General features: G+C 44.9%; 1 protein-coding gene across 1 annotated transcript in view; it reads left to right on the plus strand.

Moving 5' to 3' along the window:
• LOC311150024 (sodium/potassium-transporting ATPase subunit beta-1-interacting protein 4-like) overlaps positions 1–20,432 on the plus strand; it is a gene marked incomplete at both ends in the record, with an annotated part of 99,230 nt that extends 78,798 nt beyond the window's left edge. Inside the window, one exon of the mRNA XM_084187267.1 lies at positions 20,344–20,432. Within this exon, the coding sequence (XP_084043393.1) occupies positions 20,344–20,432 (89 nt within the window). The remainder of the gene's footprint in view (positions 1–20,343) is intronic.
• Between the last annotated feature and the right edge of the window lie 252 nt (positions 20,433–20,684).

A 20,684-nucleotide genomic window follows, 5' to 3' on the forward strand; every position in this document is an offset into this window, starting at 1 on the left:
TTTGTGAAGTGCACCAGTCCCTCCTGCAGCAAAGCACCCCCACAGCATGATGCTGCCACCCCCATGCTTCACGGTTGGGATGGTGTTCTTCGGCTTGCAAGACCCCCCTTTTTCCTCCAAACATAACGATGGTCATTATGGCCAAACAGTTCTATTTTTGTTTCATCAGACCAGAGGACATTTCTCAAAAAAGTACGATCTTTGTCCCCATGTGCAGTTGCAAACCGTAGTCTGGCTTTTTTAAGGCGGTTTTGGAGCAGTGGCTTCTTCCTTGCTGAGCGGCCTTTCATGTTATGTTGATATAGGACTTGTTTTACTGTGGATATAGATACTTTGTACATTTTTCCTCCAGCATCTTCACAAGGTCCTTTGCTGTTGTTCTGGGATTGATTTGCACCTTTCGCACCAAATTTCGTTCATCTCTAGGAGACAGAACGGATCTCCTTCCTGAGCGGTATGACGGCTGCGTGGTCCCATGGTGTTTATACTTGCGTACTATTGTTTGTACAGATGAACGTTGTACCTTCAGGCATTTGGAAATTGCTCCCAAGGATGAACCAGACTTGTGGAGGTCTACAATTTTTTTTCTGAGGTCTTGGCTGATTTATTTTGATTTTCCCATGATGTCAAGCAAAGAGGCACTGGGTTTGAAGGTAGGCCTTGAAATACATCCACAGGTACACCTCCAATTGACTCAAATTATGTCAATTAGCCTATCAGAAGCTTCTAAAGCCATGACATCATTTTCTGGAATTTTCCAAGCTGTTTAAAGGCACAGTCAACTTAGTGTATGTAAACTTCTGACCCACTGGAATTGTGATACAGTGAATTATAAGTGAAATAATCTGTCTGTAAACAATTGTTGGAAAAATTACTTGTGTCATGCACAAAGTAGATGTCCTAACCGACTTGCCAAAACTATAGTTTGTTAACAAGAAATTTGTGGAGTGGTTGAAAAACTAGTTTTAATGTCTCCAACCTAAGTGTATGTAAACTTCCGACTTCAACTGTATATGTATATACAGTGGGGAGAACAAGTATTTGATACACTGCCGATTTTGCAGGTTTTCCTACTTACAAAGCATGTAGAGGTCTGTAATTTTTATCATAGGTACACTTCAACTGTGAGAGACGGAATCTAAAACAAAAATCCAGAAAATCACATTGTATGATTTTTAAGTAATTAATTTGCATTTTATTGCATGACATAAGTATTTGATACATCAGAAAAGCAGAACTTAATATTTGGTACAGAAACCTTTGTTTGCAATTACAGAGATCATACGTTTCCTGTAGGTCTTGACCAGGTTTGCACACACTGCAGCAGGGATTTTGGCCCACTCCTCCATACAGACCTTCTCCAGATCCTTCAGGTTTCGGGGCTGTCGCTGGGCAATACGGACTTTCAGCTCCCTCCAAAGATGTTCTATTGGGTTCAGGTCTGGAGACTGGCTAGGCCACTCCAGGACCTTGAGATGCTTCTTACGGAGCCACTCCTTAGTTGCCCTGGCTGTGTGTTTTGGGTCGTTGTCATGCTTGATGACCCAGCCTCGACCCATCTTCAATGCTCTTACTGAGGGAAGGAGGTTGTTGGCCAAGATCTCGCGATACATGGCCCCATCCATCCTCCCCTCAATACGGTGCAGTCGTCCTGTCCCCTTTGCAGAAAAGCATCCCCAAAGAATGATGTTTCCACCTCCATGCTTCACGGTTGGGATGGTGTTCTTGGGGTTGTACTCATCCTTCTTCTTCCTCCAAACACGGCGAGTGGAGTTTAGACCAAAAAGCTCTATTTTTGTCTCATCAGACCACATGACCTTCTCCCATTCCTCCTCTGGATCATCCAGATGGTCATTGGCAAACTTCAGACGGGCCTGGACATGCGCTGGCTTGAGCAGGGGGACCTTGCGTGCGCTGCAGGATTTTAATCCATGACGGCGTAGTGTGTTACTAATGGTTTTCTTTGAGACTGTGGTCCCAGCTCTATTCAGGTCATTGACCAGGTCCTGCCATGTAGTTCTGGGCTGATCCCTCACCTTCCTCATGATCATTGATGCCCCACGAGGTGAGATTTTGCATGGAGCCCCAGACCGAGGGTGATTGACCGTCTTCTTGAACTTCTTCCATTTTCTAATAATTGCGCCAACATTACATTTTACATTTTAGTTATTTAGCAGACGCTCTTATCCAGAGCGACTTACAGTTAGTGAGTGCATACATTTTCATACTGGCCCCCCGTGGGAAACGAACCCACAACCCTGGCGTTGCAAGCGCCATGCCCTACCAACTGAGCTACAGGGGCCAACAGTTGTTGCCTTCTCACCAAGCTGCTTGCCTATTGTCCTGTAGCCCATCCCAGCCTTGTGCAGGACTACAATTTTATCCCTGATGTCCTTACACAGCTCTCTGGTCTTGGCCATTGTGGAGAGGTTGGAGTCTGTTTGATTGAGTGTGTGGACAGGTGTATTTTATACAGGTAACGAGTTCAAACAAGTGCAGTTAATACAGGTAATGAGTGGAGAACAGGAGGGCTTCTTAAAGAAAAACTAACAGGTCTGTGAGAGCCGGAATTCTTACTGGTTGGTAGGTGATCAAATACTTATGTCATGCAATAAAATGCAAATTAATTACTTAAAAATCATACAATGTGATTTTCTGGATTTTTGTTTTAGATTCCGTCTCTCACAGTTGAAGTGTACCTATGATAAAAATTACAGACCTCTACATGCTTTGTAAGTAGGAAAACCTGCAAAATCGGCAGTGTATCAAATACTTCTTCTCCCCACTGTAGTATGTATGTATATGTATTTATATGTATGTATGTGTATGTATGTACAGTTGAAGTTGGAAGTTTACATACACCTTAGCCAAATACATTTCAACTCAGTTTTTCACAATTCCTGACATTTAATCCTAATAAAAATTCCCTGTCTTAGGTCAGTTAGGATCACCACTTTATTTTAAGAATGTGAAATGTCAGAATAATAGTAGAGAGAATGATTTATTTCAGCTTTTATGTCTTTCATCACATTCCCAGTGGGTCAGAAGTTTACATACACTCAATTAGTATTTGGTAGCGTTGCCTTTAAATTGTTTAACTTGGGTCAAACATAAGTTGGGTGAATTTTGGCCCATTCCTCCTGGCAGAGCTGGTGTAACTGAGTCAGGGTTGTAGGCCTCCTTGCTCACACACGCTTTTTCAGTTCTGCCCACAAATCTTCTATAGGATTGAGGCTTTGTGATGGCCACTCCAATACCTTGACTTTGTTGTCCTTAAGCCATTTTGCCACAACTTTGGAAGTATGCTTGGGGTCATTGTCCATTTGGAAGACCCATTTGCAACCAAGCTTTAACTTCCTGACTGATGTCTTGAGATGTTGCTTCAATATATCCACAAAATGTTCCTTCCTCATGATGCCATCTATTTTGTGAAGTGCACCAGTCCCTCCTGCAGCAAAGCACCCCCACAGCATGATGCTGCCACCCCCATGCTTCACGGTTGGGATGGTGTTCTTCGGCTTGCAAGACCCCCCTTTTTCCTCCAAACATAACGATGGTCATTATGGCCAAACAGTTCTATTTTTGTTTCATCAGACCAGAGGACATTTCTAAAAAAAAGTACGATCTTTGTCCCCATGTGCAGTTGCAAACCGTAGTCTGGCTTTTTTAAGGCGGTTTTGGAGCAGTGGCTTCTTCCTTGCTGAGCGACCTTTCATGTTATGTTGATATAGGACTTGTTTTACTGTGGATATAGATACTTTGTACATTTTTCCTCCAGCATCTTCACAAGGTCCTTTGCTGTTGTTCTGGGATTGATTTGCACCTTTCGCACCAAATTTCGTTCATCTCTAGGAGACAGAACGGATCTCCTTCCTGAGCGGTATGACGGCTGCGTGGTCCCATGGTGTTTATACTTGCGTACTATTGTTTGTACAGATGAACGTTGTACCTTCAGGCATTTGGAAATTGCTCCCAAGGATGAACCAGACTTGTGGAGGTCTACAATTTTTTTTCTGAGGTCTTGGCTGATTTATTTTGATTTTCCCATGATGTCAAGCAAAGAGGCACTGGGTTTGAAGGTAGGCCTTGAAATACATCCACAGGTACACCTCCAATTGACTCAAATTATGTCAATTAGCCTATCAGAAGCTTCTAAAGCCATGACATCATTTTCTGGAATTTTCCAAGCTGTTTAAAGGCACAGTCAACTTAGTGTATGTAAACTTCTGACCCACTGGAATTGTGATACAGTGAATTATAAGTGAAATAATCTGTCTGTAAACAATTGTTGGAAAAATTACTTGTGTCATGCACAAAGTAGATGTCCTAACCGACTTGCCAAAACTATAGTTTGTTAACAAGAAATTTGTGGAGTGGTTGAAAAACTAGTTTTAATGTCTCCAACCTAAGTGTATGTAAACTTCCGACTTCAACTGTATATGTATATACAGTGGGGAGAACAAGTATTTGATACACTGCCGACTTTGCAGGTTTTCCTACTTACAAAGCATGTAGAGGTCTGTAATTTTTATCATAGGTACACTTCAACTGTGAGAGACGGAATCTAAAACAAAAATCCAGAAAATCACATTGTATGATTTTTAAGTAATTCATTTGCATTTTATTGCATGACATAAGTATTTGATACATCAGAAAAGCAGAACTTAATATTTGGTACAGAAACCTTTGTTTGCAGTTACAGAGATCATATGTTTCCTGTAGGTCTTGACCAGGTTTGCACACACTGCAGCAGGGATTTTGGCCCACTCCTCCATACAGACCTTCTCCAGATCCTTCAGGTTTCGGGGCTGTCGCTGGGCAATACAGACTTTCAGCTCCCTCCAAAGATGTTCTATTGGGTTCAGGTCTGGAGACTGGCTAGGCCACTCCAGGACCTTGAGATGCTTCTTACGGAGCCACTCCTTAGTTGCCCTGGCTGTGTGTTTTGGGTCGTTGTCATGCTTGATGACCCAGCCACGACCCATCTTCAATGCTCTTACTGAGGGAAGGAGGTTGTTGGCCAAGATCTCGCGATACATGGCCCCATCCATCCTCCCCTCAATACGGTGCAGTCGTCCTGTCCCCTTTGCAGAAAAGCATCCCCAAAGAATGATGTTTCCACCTCCATGCTTCACGGTTGGGATGGTGTTCTTGGGGTTGTACTCATCCTTCTTCTTCCTCCAAACACGGCGAGTGGAGTTTAGACCAAAAAGCTCTATTTTTGTCTCATCAGACCACATGACCTTCTCCCATTCCTCCTCTGGATCATCCAGATGGTCATTGGCAAACTTCAGACGGGCCTGGACATGCGCTGGCTTGAGCAGGGGGACCTTGCGTGCGCTGCAGGATTTTAATCCATGACGGCGTAGTGTGTTACTAATGGTTTTCTTTGAGACTGTGGTCCCAGCTCTATTCAGGTCATTGACCAGGTCCTGCCATGTAGTTCTGGGCTGATCCCTCACCTTCCTCATGATCATTGATGCCCCACGAGGTGAGATTTTGCATGGAGCCCCAGACCGAGGGTGATTGACCGTCTTCTTGAACTTCTTCCATTTTCTAATAATTGCGCCAACATTACATTTTACATTTTAGTTATTTAGCAGACGCTCTTATCCAGAGCGACTTACAGTTAGTGAGTGCATACATTTTCATACTGGCCCCCCGTGGGAAACGAACCCACAACCCTGGCGTTGCAAGCGCCATGCCCTACCAACTGAGCTACAGGGGCCAACAGTTGTTGCCTTCTCACCAAGCTGCTTGCCTATTGTCCTGTAGCCCATCCCAGCCTTGTGCAGGACTACAATTTTATCCCTGATGTCCTTACACAGCTCTCTGGTCTTGGCCATTGTGGAGAGGTTGGAGTCTGTTTGATTGAGTGTGTGGACAGGTGTATTTTATACAGGTAACGAGTTCAAACAAGTGCAGTTAATACAGGTAATGAGTGGAGAACAGGAGGGCTTCTTAAAGAAAAACTAACAGGTCTGTGAGAGCCGGAATTCTTACTGGTTGGTAGGTGATCAAATACTTATGTCATGCAATAAAATGCAAATTAATTACTTAAAAATCATACAATTTGATTTTCTGGATTTTTGTTTTAGATTCCGTCTCTCACAGTTGAAGTGTACCTATGATAAAAATGACAGACCTCTACATGCTTTGTAAGTAGGAAAACCTGCAAAATTGGCAGTGTATCAAATACTTGTTCTCCCCACTCTCTATATATATATATATATACAGTGGAGAAAAAAAGTATTTAGTCAGCCACCAATTGTGCAAGTTCTCCCACTTAAAAAGATGAGAGAGGCCTGTAATTTTCATCATAGGTACACGTCAACTATGACAGACAAATTGAGATTTTTTTTCTCCAGAAAATCACATTGTAGGATTTTTAATGAATTTATTTGCAAATTATGGTGGAAAATAAGTATTTGGTCACCTACAAACAAGCAAGACTTCTGGCTTTCACAGACCTGTAACTTCTTCTTTAAGAGGCTCCTCTGTCCTCCACTCGTTACCTGTATTAATGGCACCTGTTTGAACTTGTTATCAGTATAAAAGACACCTGTCCGCAACCTCAAACAGTCACACTCCAAACTCCACTATGGCCAAGACCAAAGAGCTGTCAAAGTACACCAGAAACAAAATTGTAGACCTGCACCAGGCTGGGAAGACTGAATCTGCAATAGGTAAGCAGCTTGGTTTGAAGAAATCAACTGTGGGAGCAATTATTAGGAAATGGAAGACATACAAGACCACTGATAATCTCCCTCGATCTGGGGCTCCACGCAAGATCTCACCCCGTGGGGTCAAAATGATCACAAGAACGGTGAGCAAAAATCCCAGAACCACACGGGGGGACCTAGTGAATGACCTGCAGAGAGCTGGGACCAAAGTAACAAAGCCTACCATCAGTAACACACTACGCCGCCAGGGACTCAAATCCTGCAGTGCCAGACGTGTCCCCCTGCTTAAGCCAGTACATGTCCAGGCCCGTCTGAAGTTTGCTAGAGTGCATTTGGATGATCCAGAAGAGGATTGGGAGAATGTCATATGGTCAGATGAAACCAAAATAGAACTTTTTGGTAAAAACTCAACTCGTCGTGTTTGGAGGACAAAGAGTGCTGAGTTGCATCCAAAGAACACCATACCTAATGTGAAGCATGGGGGTGGAAATATCATGCTTTGGGGCTGTTTTTCTGCAACGGGACCAGGACGACTGATCCATGTAAAGGAAAGAATGAATTGGGCCATGTATCGTGAGATTTTGAGTGAAAACCTCCTTCCATCAGCAAGGGCATTGAAGATGAAACGTGGCTGGGTCTTTCAGCATGACAATGATCCCAAACACACCGCCCGGGCAACGAAGGAGTGGCTTCGTAAGAAGCATTTCAAGGTCCTGGAGTGGCCTAGCCAGTCTCCAGATCTCAACCCCATAGAAAATCTTTGGAGGGAGTTGAAAGTCCATGTTGCCCAGCGACAGCCCCAAAACATCACTGCTCTAGAGGAGATCTGCATGGAGGAATGGGCCAAAATACCAGCAACAGTGTGTGAAAACCTTGTGAAGACTTACAGAAAACGTTTGACCTGTGTCATTGCCAACAAAGGGTATATAACAAAGTATTGAGAAACTTTTGTTATTGACTAAATACTTATTTTCCACCATAATTTGCAAATAAATTCATTAAAAGTCCTACAATGTGAATTTCTGGATTTTTTTTTCTCATTTTGTCTGTCATAGTTGACGTGTACCTATGATGAAAATTACAGGCCTCTCATCTTTTTAAGTGGGAGAACTTGCACAATTGGTGGCTGACTAAATACTTTTTTCCCCCACTGTATATATATATATATATATGTACACTACCGTTCAAAAGTCTGGGGTCACTTAGAAATGTCCTTGTTTTTTTCCATTAAAATAACATCAAATTGATCAGAAATACAGTGTAGACATTGTTAATGTTGTAATTGGCTATTGTAGCTGGAAATGGCAGATTTTTTATGGAATATCTACATAGGCGTACAGAGGCCCATTATCAGCCAACCATCAGTCCTGTGTTCCAATGGCACGTTGTGTTTGCTAATCCAAGTTTATCATTTTAAAAGGCTAATTGATCATTAGAAAACCCTTTTGCAATTATGTTAGCACAGCTGAAAACCGTTGTGCTGATTAAAGAAGCAATAAACCTGGCCTTCTTGAGACTAGTTGAGTATCTGGAGCATCAGCAATTGTGGGTTCGATTACAGGATCAAAATGGCCAGAAACATATACATTTCTTCTGAAACTCGTCAGTCTATTCTTGTTCTGAGAAATGAAGACTATTCCATGCGAGAAATTGCCAAGAAACTGAAGATCTCGTACAACGCTGTGTACTACTCCCTTCACAGAACAGCGCAAACTGGCTCTAACCAGAATAGAAAGAGGAGTGGGAGGCCCCGGTGCACAACTGAGCAAGAGGACAAATACATTAGAGTGTCTAGTTTGAGAAACAGACGCCTCACAGGTCCTCAACTGGCAGCTTCATTAAATAGTACCCGCAAAACACCAGTCTCAACGTCAACAGTGAAGAGGCGACTCCGGGATGCTGACCTTCTAGGCAGAGTTGCAAAGAAAAAACCATATCTCAGTCTCCTGAGTGGCGCAGTGGTCTAAGGCACTGCATCACAGTGCTAGCTGTGCCACTAGAGATCCTGGTTCGAATCCAGGCTCTGTCGCAGCCGGCTGCGACCGGGAGACTCATGGGCAGCGCACAATTGGCCTAGCGTTGTCCAGGGTAGGGGAGGGAATGGCCGGCAGGGATGTAGCTCAGTTGATAGAGCATGGCGTTTGCAACGCCAGGGTTGTGGGTTCGATTCCCATGTGGGACCAGTATAAAAAAATATATTAAAAAATATAGAAAATGTATTCTGCTAAATGACTAAAATGTAAATGCAATGTATATTTACATTAACAGCTGTTAATATCTCAGACTGGCCAATAAAAATAAAAGATTTAAGATGGGAAAAAGACAGACACTGGATTTTTTCTTTGCAAGTCTGCTTAGGTCAGCATCCCGGAGTGATGCAGACAATTACATTGATGGAAGTTACAATCTATCTGCAAGATTAAAGCTGATCTACCACCTAAAAAAAAATAAAAAATAGACAGGAGATGAGGAATAGGAGAAAAGAGGAGATGAGAGGTGTGCCTGTAGCTAATTAAAACCTCCCTCAATCCCCTTGTACTCTCCTCCCTTCCTCCCCTCCCAGCTGGTCTCCTTCACTCTGTCTCCCATCCAACCATTTCATTCTCTCTCTCTCTCCCTCACACCCTTGACCCAATTTTATTTCCCTATAGTGTCCTCACATTTTCTTCACCTCTTCTTGGGATGTCTTTCAGTCCATCTTGACCTTTATTTGAACACCTGGCTAATCCCCACTTCCCTTTTCTCATTCACACTCTTTCTCTCTCTCTCTCTACATCTCTCTCTCTCTCTCTCTCTCTCTCTACATCTCTCTCTCTCTCTCTCTCGCTCTCTCTCTCTCTCTCTCTCTCCCCCTCTTTCTCTCTCTCTCCACATGTCTGTCATCCGTTTCCCCAGCTGTCAGTTCTCATGGTGGTGGTCGGTGGATGGTAGTGTGAAAAACAGAGTGTGTTTTTGTCATCTGCAGTACAGTACTGCTCCCACCCACCACTGCAACATATCCATATTTTCTAGAATTGCCTATATATACTGAACGAAAATATAAACGCAACATGCAGCAATTTAAAATATTTTACTGAGTTACAAATCAGTCAACTGAAATAAATTATTTAGGCCCTAATCTATGGATTTCACATGACTGGGCAGGGGCGCAGCCATGGGTGGGCCTGGGAGGGCATAGGCCACCCACTTGAGAGCCAGGCCCACCCACTGGGGAGCAAGGCCCAGCCAATTAGAATTAGTTTTTTCCCACTAAAGCGCTTCATTACAGACAGAAATACCCCCCCCCCCCCCCCCCTCGTCAGACGATCCCACAGGTGAAGAAGCCAGATGTGGAGGTCCTGGGCTGGCATGGTTACACATGGTCTGCGGTTGTGAGGCCAGTTGGACGTACTGCCAATTTCTCTAAAACAACATTGGAGGCAGTTTATGGTAGAGAAATTAACATTCAAATATCTGGCATTAGCTCTGTTGGACATTCCTGCAGTCAGCATGTCAATTGCACGCTCCCTCAAAACTTGAGACATCTGTGGCATTGTGTTGTGTGACAAAACTGCACATTTTAGAGGGGCCTTTTATTGTCCCCAGCACAAGGTGCACCTGTGTAATGATCATGCTGTTTAATCAGCTTCTTGATATGCCACACCTGTCAGGTGGATGGATTATCTTGGCAAAGGAGAAATGCTCACTAACAGGGATGTAAAGAAATGTGTGCACAACATTTGAGAGAAATAAGCTTTTTGTTCGTATGGAAAATTTCTGGGAGGTTTTATTTCAGCTCATGAAACATGGGACCAACACTTTACATGTTGCGTTTATATTTTTGTTCAGTATAGTTGGCTAATACAGGGGGGGTTGAAGAGAGAGATTGGGAAACAGGAAACTGGTGATAGGTGTGGAGAAAAAGGGAAAGATGAAAGAGAGGGAGTGAGAAGAGGTAGAGAGAGAGGGAGTGAGAAGAGGTAGAGAGAGAGGGAGTGAGAAGAGGTAGAGAGAGAGGGAGTGAGAAGAGGTAGAGAGAGAGGGAGTGAGAAGAGGTAGAGAGAGAGGGAGTGAGAAGAGGTAGAGAGAGGGAGTGAGATGAGGTAGAGAAGGAGTGAGAAGAGGTAGAGAGAGAGGGAGTGAGAAGAGGTAGAGAGAGAGGGAGTGAGAAGAGGTAGAGAGAGAGGGAGTGAGAGAGAGAGACACACATCTGAAGAACAGCTCATTGTAGCAGTGACCTCATAGCCTTGAGGTCAGAGGTCACATTGAGGGTTAACCAATCAGGTGGCAGAAGGCGTAGTGGTGTAGTGACAGTGGTTAATAGAATGCACATTTACAACGGTTGTACACACAAGTTTAGTGAGTGAAATAACATTTTGAAAGAAAGCGTGTGTGTGTTTGGGGCGGTTGGTGTGGAAATACAACCACCTCTTCTTTGGTGGAGGTCACATACCAGAGATTCAGTGGCTGTGAATGTTTAGTGTCGCCCCCACCTCTCCCTGGCTCTGGGCGGTACTATCGCATAATCAATCACCCCTAAGTTATCCCCAGAGGGAAATACCATTCTGGTTGGCGGGAGTCAACTTCAAAATAAGTAATTGACTTTTCCCTCACTGCGGTTTCCCTTTTGGCTTTGTTTTTTGTGACCTCGCGGCCCATCCATCCGTTGTGTGGACAGTTGGCACATATACTGTTTGTGTAAGGGCGCAGGGGACAGACATTCACTTTGAAAAGCACACAAAGACACACAGAGAAAGTGTGTGTGTGTGTGTGTAAGTGTGTGCTACGTGCATGTGTCTTTGTACAAATAGATTGATAAGTACAACAACAACACACTGAATAAAAATGGGGGAAAGAAAAGTAGAAAAGAGAAGTGGCTGATTCAGTATTCTTTCCTAGTTTTAATTATTCAGTAGTCTGATCCTGGCTGCCTGGCTGGCTGGTTTTGGAAATTGAAAGCTGCTTTGAAACAGAGCTACACAGCCTCCAAGCCCTTTCTCTTTGATATTGTAATCAGCTCCATGCATGTGTACGTGTCTCCTTTCTTTTCAATGCTATGCACGCACACACACACACACACATACACACACACACACACACACACGCACGCACACACACATGCGCACACACACACACACACACACACACACACACACACACATACACACACACACACACACACACACACACACACACACACATACACACACACACTAAAGTGCTATGCTCGCTTCATTTCCACACTCATTTGAAGTGTCAGATTAGACTTTGTTCCTTCACTGAGCTCCCCAGTCTATGTTCCTTCACTGAGCTCCCCAGACTATGTTCCTTCACTGAGCTCCCCAGACTATGTTCTCTCACTGAGCTCCCCGGACTATGTTCCTTCACTGAGCTCCCCAGACTATGTTCTCTCACTGAGCTCCCCGGACTATGTTCCTTCACTGAGCTCCCCCGACTATGTTCCTTCACTGAGCTCCCCAGACTATGTTCCTTTACTGAGCTCCCCAGACTATGTTCCTTCACTGAGCTCCCCAGACTATGTACCTTCACTGAGCTCCCCCGACTATGTTCCTTCACTGAGCTCCCCAGACTATGTTCCTTCACTGAGCTCCCCAGACTATGTTCTCTCACTGAGCTCCCCGGACTATGTTCCTTCACTGAGCTCCCCAGACTATGTTCTCTCACTGAGCTCCCCGGACTATGTTCCTTCACTGAGCTCCCCGGACTATGTTCCTTCACTGAGCTCCCCAGACTATGTTCCTTCACTGAGCTCCCCAGACTACGTTCCTTCACTGAGCTCCCCAGACTATGTTCCTTCACTGAGCTCCCCAGACTATGTACCTTCACTGAGCTCCCCCGACTATGTTCCTTCACTGAGCTCCCCAGACTATGTTCCTTCACTGAGCTCCCCGGACTATGTTCCTTCACTGAGCTCCCCAGACTATGTTCTCTCACTGAGCTCCCCGGACTATGTTCCTTCACTGAGCTCCCCAGACTATGTTCTCTCACTGAGCTGCCAGACTTCATCAGCATCGTTTTGCCAGCTCAAAGTTTTCCCTCTCTTTTCTCTCCATCCTTCTCCTCACTTCTTATCTTATTTTTCTCCTCTCCTACTCCTCCCTTCTCTCTTCATTTCCTCCTCGGTTCTTCTCTCTTGCATCTTTCCCCCTCTCATTCTCTAAGCAGGTGCATGGAATGATTATGTGTCAGGATCCATTTTATATCTGAAAATGTAAAGGGATCTATCTCTGGCTCTCTCTAATCAAATCAAATTAAATCAAATTTTATTTGCCACATGTGCCGAATACAACAGGTGTAGACATTACCGTGAAATGCTTACTTACTGCCCTTAACCAACAATGCATTTATTTTTTAATAAAGAAGTAAAATAAAACAACAACAACAAAAAAGTGTTGAGAAAAAAGGCTATATACAGTGGGGTACCGGTGCAGAGTCAATGTGCGGGGGCACCGGCTAGTTGAGGTAATATGTACATGTGGGTAGAGTTAAAGTGACAATGCATAAATAATTAACAGAGTAGCAGCAGCGTAAAAAGATGGGGTGGGGGTGGGGGGGCAGTGCAAGTAGTTCGGGTAGCCATGATTAGCTGTTCAGGAGTCTTATGGGTAGCAGCTGTTGAGAAGCCTTTTGGACCTAGACTTGGTGCTCCGGTACCGCTTGCCGTGCGGTAGCAGAGAGAACAGTCTATGACTAGGGTGGCTGGAGTCTTTGACAATTTTGAGGGCCTTCCTCTGACACCGCCTGGTATAGAGGTCCTGGATGGCAGGAAGCTTGGCCCCAGTGATGTACTGGGCCGTACGCACTACCCTCTGTAGTGCCTTGCAGTCGGAGGCTGAGCAGTTGCCATATCAGGCGGTGATGCAACCAGTCAGGATGCTCTCGATGGTGCAGCTGTATAACTTTTTGAGGATCTGAGGACCCATGCCAAATCTTTTCAGTCTCCTGAGGGGAAATAGGCTTTGTCGTGCCCTCTTCACGACTGTCTTGGTGTGTTTGGACCATGATAGTTTGTTGGTGATGTGGACACCAAGGAACTTGAAGCTCTCAACCTGTTCCACTACAGCCCCGTCGATGAGAATGGGGGTGTGCTCAGTCCTCTTTTTTTTCCTGTAGTCCACAATCATCTCCTTTGTCTTGGTCACTCTCTCTTTTTCTCTCTCTGTTTTTCTTTCTTTCTTTCTCTCTCTCTCTTTCTTTCTCTCTCTGTCTCTATCTCTCTATTTGTCTCCCTCTCTGTGTGTAGTTATTGAAGGCAGGGTGAATAAGTTTGAGGTCTCTGGTTATTCCTAGCTGCCTCATTAAGCCAGGCTCTGGTTGATAAATATTCAGGCTCTGTATACCTCACCCACAAAGGAGAGGTGGGATACCTCACCCAAACAGGAGAGGTGGAATACCTCACCCATACAGGAGAGGTGGAATACCTCACCCATACAGGAGAGGTGGAGTACCTCACCCATACAGGAGAGGTGGAATACCTCACCCAAACAGGAGAGGTGGAGTACCTCACCCATACAGGAGAGGTGGAATACCTCACCCATACAGGAGAGGTGGAATACCTCACCCATACAGGAGAGGTGGAATACCTCACCCAAACAGGAGAGGTGGAGCACCTCACCCATACAGGAGAGGTGGAATACCTCACCCATACAGGAGAGGGGGGGAGCGGAAGATGAATGGAGGAAAGAGGAGGACAGGAGAGAGAGCAGAAATACTCAGATACTTACCGCACCTGAGGACACACAGACACACACAAACGCACACACACAGACACACACGCACACACACACACACACACACACACACACACACACACACACACACACAGACACACACACACACACACACACACACATACAGACACTCACACACAGACACACACACACACAGACACACACACACACACACAGACACATACAGACACACACACACACACAGATACATACAGACACACACACACACAGACACACACACACACACACAGAGACACACACACACACACACACTCACACACAGACACACACACACACAGACACACACACAGACACACACACAGACACACACACACACACACACACACACAGACACACACACACACACATACACTCACACACACAGACACACACACTCTCCGGCAAAGAAGAACCGGAAAGGACAGAACAGTGAGCATCACACTCGGCTCAAGGATCAGCTTTATTTCTCTCAGGCCTTACTGTATGTTCCTATTAGCATGAGCTGGAGTGCTGAGTGTGTGCATGTGTATGCGCGTCCAGTTATCAGCATAGAGCAGACACCCAGTCGGAGCGAGTGGAGGGGAAAAGCCTCTTTGGAAAGTAGGTCAGAGAGTTACCGCGTAGCATAAGCTTTATCCTAGCGTTAGCTTAGCATTAGCCTAGCGTGACGGCTAACTGTGGCGCTCCTCTGTGCTGACTCACTGTCTCAGTAAATCCCCTGGAGTCAAATTAGAAAAAAGAAGGGAGGAAGAGAAAGGGAGATAAGTAAACAGAAAATTGATGGGGGGAATGGACCTGGGGTGCGATAGGGTGAGATAAAAATGGATGGTAGAGAAGGAGTCAGTGGGCAACAGAGAGAGAGAGAAGGGAAGGAAGGAGAGGTGACTGGATGGGTGTGTAGACCTGTGATGGGAGCAGGTAGAGCGACATGGTGTTAGCATGGGCCATACCCCACTGTGCTTAGTCACTGTCTCAGTAAAGACCATCACCATCACAACCAGAACTGGCTCACTGGGCAGGGAGGAGGGAGAGGGAGGGAGGTTGGGAGAGAGGGAGGGTGGGAGGGAGGGAGAGAGAGAGAGAGAGAGAGAGAGAGAGAGGAAGGAAGGAAGGAAGGCAGGCAGGAAGGAAGGAAGGAAGGAAGGAAGGAAGGAAGGAAGGAAGGAAGGAAGGAAGGAAGGAAGGAAGGAAGGAAGGAAGGAAGGAAGGAAGGAAGGAAGGAAGGAAGGAAGGAAGGAAGGAAGGAAGGAAGGAAGGAAGGAAGGAAGGAAGGGAGGGAGGGAGGGAGAGAGAGATGGAAAGAAAGAGGAGGGGGGGAGAGAGGGGAGGGGGTGAAAGTAAGTAACAGTGAGATGGATGGATGCGGGTAACAGAGCCAGAGAGAGAGAGAGAGAGAGAAAGAATGTGAGGGTAAAGTGGGAGACATTGGACGATGGCGGGAGGGAGTGTGCAAATAGTGAATGAGATGGAAAAATTGGGACACAGCCTTATGATGAATTCTCTTTAAAGCCAATGGTCTGTAGTGCAGTAGCTAAGTGGCAGCATATCCTTCATCATTAGTTTATTGGCACATGTCCGGTTTCCATGGCCGGTTTCCCTTTGTATAAACTTTGACACAGGGCCAGTTTCCATTGATATTAACTGTATTGGCAGGGGCCTGTTTCCATAGGGATTCTTTGTCAGTCGTCCCCAATGCATGGTGATCACTCTGTTACCACGGTGATGTGATGGGCAGCTTCATTCCCTCCTTCACTCTTTGTGCTGATGACAAAGTTAAAACACTTAAACACAAAACAACACTTACACACACTCACTCCCTCCCTCCCTCTACACACTGTAGAGAACATAGCATAGACTCTGATGCATGGCCAGGGAACCCCTCAGAAGTGCAGTCAGGCAGCAAATGTGTGTGTGTTTGAGCATGTGCATGCGTGGATCAGGCTCCAGCCATGACTGCGTTTTTGATCTTATCATGACCAGGTCCACCAGACAGACTCAGTGTCCAGCCCTGTCATTCTCTCCTCCCTTGTCTCTCTTTTGTTCCCCTCTTGTCCTCTAACAACTCTCCCCATCCATCTCTCTCCTGCCATGTTCTTTTTTATTTTTCCCTGTTCTTTATATCCTGCTTTCTCTGTGTTTATCTCTCCTTTATCTCAGTCTGTCTCCACCTCTCCTCTCTCTCTCCTCTCTCTCTCTCTCTCTCTCTCTCTCTCTCTCTCTCTCTCTCTCTCTCTCTCTCTCTCGCTCTCTTCCTCTCTCTCTCTTTCTCTCTCTCTATCTCTCTCTCGCCCTCTCCTTCCTCTCTCTCTCTCTCTCTCTCTCTCGCCCTCTCTTCCTCTCTCTCTCTCTCGCCCTCTTTCTTCCTCTCTCTCTCTTTCTCTCTCTCTATCTCTCTCTCGCCCCCTTCTCTTCCTCTCTCTCTCTCTCTCTCTCTCGCCCTCTTCTTCCTCTCTCTCTCTTTCTCTCTCTCTCTCTTTGCCCCCTTCTTCCTCTCTCTCTCTCTCCCTCTCGCCCTCTTCTTCCTCTCTCTCTCTCTCGCCCTCTTCTTCCTCTCTCTCTTTTTCCCCTCTTCTTCCTCTCTCCCTCTCCTCTCCCTCGTCTCCTCTCTCTCTCTCGCCCTCTCTCTCTCCCTCTCTCTTTCTCTCCTCTCCCTCGTCTCCCCCCCCTCTCTCTCTCTCTCTCTCTCTCTCTCTCCTCTCCTTCGTCTCCCTCTCTCTCCCCCTCTCTCCTCTCTCCTCGTCTCCCTCTCTCTCTCTCCCTCTCTCTGTCCTCCTCTCCCTCTCTTCCTCTCTCTCTCTCTCTCTCTCTCTCTCCTCTCTCTCTCTCTCTCTCTCTCTCTCTCTCTCTCTCTCTCTCTCTCTCTCTCTCTCTCTCTCTCTCAATTCAATTCAATTCAATTTGTGTTATTGGCATGACATAACAATGTACATATTGCCAAAGTGTACTTTGGATATTAAGTGATACATTTACAATGTTAACGTAACTTAAATTATAATAATCAAGACTGTCAATGGGACAACAGTAACAACAATAATCAAGGGTCAAAATAACCATACATTGAACAATAACAATAACAATGGTATAGAGGAATGTAGTGCGCTGCCAACCACAGCTCTCTGTGTCCTCCCCAGCAGGACGGGTAGCCTATTCTAATCAGAGAGGTCTTTGAAACCAGGAATAAGGTTTCAAATTTGGGGAAATTACACTCTCTAATTGTTTTATATTATTGACATTTTGTCAGGAAATGCAGCTCTGTCTCGGGTTCTGCTGTGGTGCAGTGGCTACATGGCCTTTCCTCTACAGGGAGCCAGGTTTTCCTCTCTCTCTCTCTCTCTCTCTCTCTCTCTCTCTCTCTCTCTCTCTCTCTCTCTCTCTCTCTCCTCTCTCTCTCTTTCTCTCTCTCTCTCTTTCTCTCTCTCTCAGAAAGGCAATGTGAGAGGTAGTTATAGACAGTTAGATAGATGGTCCATGTCTCTGTTAGTTAAACGTAACCCCTGTGACGTTAAACATTTCCTCTCCGTAGTAAAAACAGTAATCTCCCTACATTACTGCTTATTTATTTACTCCACATGAACTCATTGAGCCACATACCTGCCATATCTGGCATGCTTTCATGTAGAGGTGGTACGGTCAACTCTGCTCGCATGATGAGTAGCCTTACCTTGCTTGAAACCTGAAGACTTGGCCTTGGCTTTAGCTCAGTGGAATAACATCTGAGCAGTGAGGACGACCCAGATTCAATACTAGTGTGTAACGCTGGGATCCGTTCATTTTTCAAGACTGCTCTGCACACCACACTAAATCTACAGTAGGTGAACACCTTCAGTTGATTAAAGATATACAGCACTGGGAGAGATTACTTCTCACATTCAATATAAAACCTATTTCCTGGTCGCTACTCTACACTGCCACAAAGGTTAGTACATGTATCACTGGAACAGCATGAAAACAGCTGTATTTGAACCATATTTAGTTCAAATTCATTTACACATCACAATTATATCACAACCCCTGTCTACCAGCTCTCACGTCAGAATTAGATGTTGGTCCATGTTTCTCAAACGTCAAATTTCGAAGTGTTTAAGGTTAAGTTTAGGCATTAATTCTTAATTTCTAAGGTTAGGGTTAAGTTCAGGCATTAACTCCAAATTCTTAAGGTTAGGCATTAACTTTGAATGGTTAAGGTAAGGGTTAAGGTTTGGGATAGGCTTAAAACAAAAATATCAAAAACAACTTTCTATCGCTTGATTTGAATTTGAAGCCTTTGGAATCAGAAGCTGATGCTTACGCCCATTCACCATCCCCGTCCACAACACCCTAGCAAATCCGAAACCTGTGGTCCTCTGTAGCTCAGCTGGTAAAGCACGGCGCTTGTAACGCCAAGGTAGTGGGTTCGATCCCCGGGACCACCCATACACAAAAATGTATACACGCATGACTGTAAGTCGCTTTGGATAAAAGCGTCTGCTAAATGGCATATTATTATTATTATTACTTGAAGGTAACAGCGCTCACTGTTGCCCCCTAGTGGCTGGTTTCCACGTCATCTCATGACGTCCTCAGACATGGATGGACATCGAATACTGACTTGTATCACGGGTGACCTGGCTGGTCTGGCACAGTGTGGTTTTCACAGTCACTATCTCGCTCGATCTCTCCCATACCCTCTCTTTCTTTATCTCTCGTTCTCCCTTTTTTCTCTCTCGCTCTGTGTCTTGCTGTTCTGCTATGCAGGAGATCAGGGGGAGAGAAAATGACATCCATCATTATCTCTTAACCTTATTCTTCAGCACACTGCTTATCAAGGCAGGACATGGAACCCTGATTGCTTGTAATAAGAAAATCACTTGCCGTGTGCGTGCATGTGTGCGTGTGTGCATGCGTGCGCACGCGTGTGTGTGTTTAACCTTAGTTTGTGTCACTCACCTTACTGGAGCGGCCACTCAGCCTGTGTGTGATGGACCAACTCCAGTGGCTGGACTTGGGCTCTGTATATCGCAAACTGAGAATCCCAAGGAGCCGGAATGGAGACAGAGGAGAGGAGCATGTTAACTTGTCACTCCTCTTTTTGAATAATCTGCAGATAACTAGCCCCATCAGGAACTATAGTTAATGCAATGAACTTCAAATATTCTATTTGCCTATTTTTATTTCTTATAAAATAACTGTTCAAGAAAGTGGAGCCACTTCCGGATTAGTTATCTTCATGAAACACCACCAACATTACGATCCTGCTCTAACGATGTGTCAGATTCCCTGCATCCTGTTGTTTACTGGGCTCTTGTATCCATGGTGATAATAAATGCACATTCTGTTTTCACACACGCTCCTTTAACCTAATCTCATTGGCCCTGTGTCAGTCAGAGTGAAAAGCAAGTGAAGTATATCTCTTTCTCTTTCTGTCTCTCTGTCTCTCTCTCGCTCTCTCTCTCTCTCTCTCTCTCTCACTCTCACTGACTGTTTGCTCCGCTCTGTACTTCTCTTTTCTGAGTAAATAAACAGAGAGTTGGTCTCTCGGTCAGTCACTTAGTGGTCACCCTCTGTGTTTCCGCGATAAAGACCTTATTTTGACTCTCACCTCGTCCCCTACGCTCACAGAAGTGTGCCTCTGCCTCAGATAGTGCCACTAGTCAATAGAAATATGGAAAGTTTGTGTGTTTATGGAACATCAAAGAGCTAGCTGAAATGCCACCTCCATCTGTTTTTGGCATGCCAACACATTCTAACCTTTGACCCCTCTCATACTGTAGGTCTACCTCTCTGTTTTGTTTTCTCTTCACTTTCATTTGTTTTCTTCCATTCATTTATTTTGAGAATCCATTTTTGTCATTTGATGTCGTTTCATTTATATTTCTTTCTGCCCATCACTTTCTGTATGTCATGTTCTGATTTCATTTGTAATTTTTTGCATTTGATCCTTTTGTTTTCAGTTGATTTTGTTGGTGGATTTGACCCATTCCCCCTCTACCATGTCAATGAGAAACCATCCCATCTCCTCTTAAAGCCCATGTACCTGTAAGTACGTGTGTGTGTTTGGCCTGTGTGTGTTTCTCTGCGGCTAGTCTTTGATATTAATTAAGATGAAACTTCTCTTCGTTAACACAGCATTAATTGGAATAAGCCCTTAATTACTCCACTTTAATAAGCGTTTCAGCTTTTGCCTAACGAGCAAGTAATTAAAAATGACAGTGGATAGATGGTGCCATGGTGTGATGTCATAGGGTTCAAGGGCATTTTATATGGACCCAGAGAAAAGAGGACAGAACTATGG

The sequence above is a fragment of the Coregonus lavaretus genome (genome assembly GCF_964263955.1).
Source record: "Coregonus lavaretus genome assembly, chromosome: 22".
NCBI classification, from domain to species: domain Eukaryota; kingdom Metazoa; phylum Chordata; class Actinopteri; order Salmoniformes; family Salmonidae; genus Coregonus; species Coregonus lavaretus.